This window comes from Hippopotamus amphibius, chromosome 3, assembly GCF_030028045.1.
Source record: "Hippopotamus amphibius kiboko isolate mHipAmp2 chromosome 3, mHipAmp2.hap2, whole genome shotgun sequence".
Taxonomy (NCBI): domain Eukaryota; kingdom Metazoa; phylum Chordata; class Mammalia; order Artiodactyla; family Hippopotamidae; genus Hippopotamus; species Hippopotamus amphibius.
Window position 1 is genome coordinate 108781964 of NC_080188.1, and position 2565 is coordinate 108784528.

The window sequence follows — 2565 nt, forward strand, 5'->3', positions numbered from 1 at the left end:
ACAGCTCTTATGAACTGTGGATATTTATTTTCCATTACAAATGCGTATGTAGTGTCCTCACTGTGACTGGAGATATTCAGTGATACATCTATACAATGAAATGCCAAAATTCTGAACACAGAACTCCTTTAGGCAGCTAGGTTCTTTTACTCATGCTTTTGAAAGCTCAGAATTTGATTTTCTCATTTTTTCATAGATCTGGAAGCCCAACAGATGATTTATTTTCCTTAAGTGAGAATGAATATTCTGTATTCCACAGAGACTCATAACCAAATTTACAATTTGAGCAAAATAACTGGTCTAACCTACTGATTAATAAAATAATAACCTTTCACACATATTAATTCACCCCAACTAACATAAAGAGCGCCTACCTGCAAATATGTTAGCATGCCATTTAGGACAGAGGTTTCAATGACATCAGTTGGGAAACTCACAAATTTGGAAAGATTATCACCTTTCCAATAAGAATGTAAGTTGGGATGTGATTTTTTCAAAATGTCTAAGCAAAATTAAATAACATTTCTATATTTTTGGTATAGAATTCTTTCCACTAAATCATGACTCAGCCTAGAATGTTTCTTTTGACATTCTTAATTGAGATATGGCTGGCAGTAATCAATTCTAAACAATTTTGGAAAATAGAAAAAATGTTGATGTAGTACCCAATCCCTCAGATTTGTGGTGTCCATATTTTCCCTCCAATACCTGGGTTGTAACAAATGTTAATTGTGTGTGTGTGTTTTCAAAAAAAATGTTGCTTTCTTTGTACTTTCTTGCATAGGAAGATTTTATACATTTATCTCTGCTCAGTTGCTCTCTGAGTTTTGAAATTTAGTTCAATTAAATAGAATTTAACAAGCATTTGATGAGTACTCATAATGTGCCTGGTTCTTTCACTGCTGTAGGTGACTTACTCCTCGATTTTTGGAGCTCATAGTAACTCAAAAAGTGTGCTGCCTATACATCATCCTATACTTTTATATCCCATGTCTAGGTATTACTTCATGTAAGTATAAAAATAAATTTATTAAAGATGAGATTGTTTACATGGTAGACCTCATAAGATCAAAATGCTCTTAAGAAGAAAAGAAATGATATATAAAGTCACAAATGCAGTCTTTGTGAGAGATATTCTGGAGAAAGCAGCTTTCTTGTTTGGTACATAATCTCACAGATACACCACTCGTATATACCCCCAGTTAGAATACAGAAGTTTCATTAGTGTAGCTGAAGCAAGGAATTTGAGAAAATGAAAGGAGTATTTGTGGGAGGAGATTCCAAAGCCTTATGTTCTGAAGACCTACTCTGTGTGAGGCCTTGAGGAGCAAACACTGTTGAGGAAGGCATCACATTTTTTAAATAAAAGCTTGTGATCATCTCAAATTCATTATTGACCATTTTGTTTGCAGCCTCTGACACCTAATCAACACCTTCAGGAAAACACATGGAAAATAGGGACAATGTGACTGAGTTTGTCCTCCTCGGGCTCACACAAAACCCTGAGATGCAAAAGGTTCTGTTTGTCCTGTTCCTACTCATCTACATTGTGACCATAATGGGCAATCTGCTTATCATGGTGACCATTGTGGCCAGCAGGTCACTGGGTTCCTCCATGTACTTATTTCTGGCTTCATCATTTATAGATACTGTCTATTCTACTGCCATTGCTCCCAAAATGATCACTGACTTGCTTCATGAGAAAAAGACTATTTCTTTCCAGTCTTGTATGACTCAAGTCTTTATAGATCACTTATTTGCTGGTGCTGAAGTCATTCTTCTGGTGGTGATGGCTTATGACCGACACGTAGCCATCTGTAAAACTCTCTGTTATTTGGCCATCATGAATCAGCAGGTGTGTGTTCTCATGTGGCTGGTGGCCTGGAGTGGAGGTTTTCTGCACTCACTGGTTCAATTTCTCTCTATTTACCAGCTCCCTTTCTGTGGCCCCAATGTCACTGACAACTTCCTGTGTGATATGTACCCCTTATTGAAACTTGCTTGCACCTATATCCACCTCATTGAACATTCTATGATAGGTAATGGAGGGGCAATTTGCACTGTTGTCTTCTTCATTCTCTTAGTGTCCTATGGGGTCAGATCACACTCCCTGAAGACTCATGGGTTGGAAGGGAATCCCAAGGCCTTCTACACCTGTGCATCCCATATGATGGTGGTCATTTTATTCTTTGTTCCCTGTATCTTCCTGTGTGCCATGCCTAATGCTAAATTTCCCATTGATAAACCCATGACTGTGGTTTTAACTTTGATAACTCCCATGTTGAATCCCTTAATCTACACCCTCCAAAATGCAGAAATGAAAAATGCCACGAGGAAACTCTGACGTAAAAAGTGACCTTAGTTGGAAAAGGGGTGTATCCATCATGTAGGAGGTGATATTCATTCTTTTGGAGAACCAAGGAAAAGCTTAAATGTCAGTGATGATATTTAAAACATTATTTCCTTTGGGTAATTTAGACTATTCCAAAACAGCTATATAAATTAAACTTTATGTAAGTGGAATATTTTATAGTCCTTAGAGACCAATGTAATTTCATAGGTTAA

General features: G+C 37.0%; 1 protein-coding gene across 1 annotated transcript; it reads left to right on the plus strand.

Moving 5' to 3' along the window:
• Positions 1 to 1380: 1380 nt before the first annotated feature.
• Positions 1381 to 2344, plus strand: LOC130847822 (olfactory receptor 4A15-like). Its single transcript, XM_057725452.1, has one exon. The coding sequence runs from the start codon at positions 1448 to 1450 to the stop codon at positions 2342 to 2344; it is 897 nt and encodes a 298-aa protein (XP_057581435.1). The 5' UTR covers positions 1381 to 1447.
• The last annotated feature ends 221 nt before the right edge of the window (positions 2345 to 2565 follow it).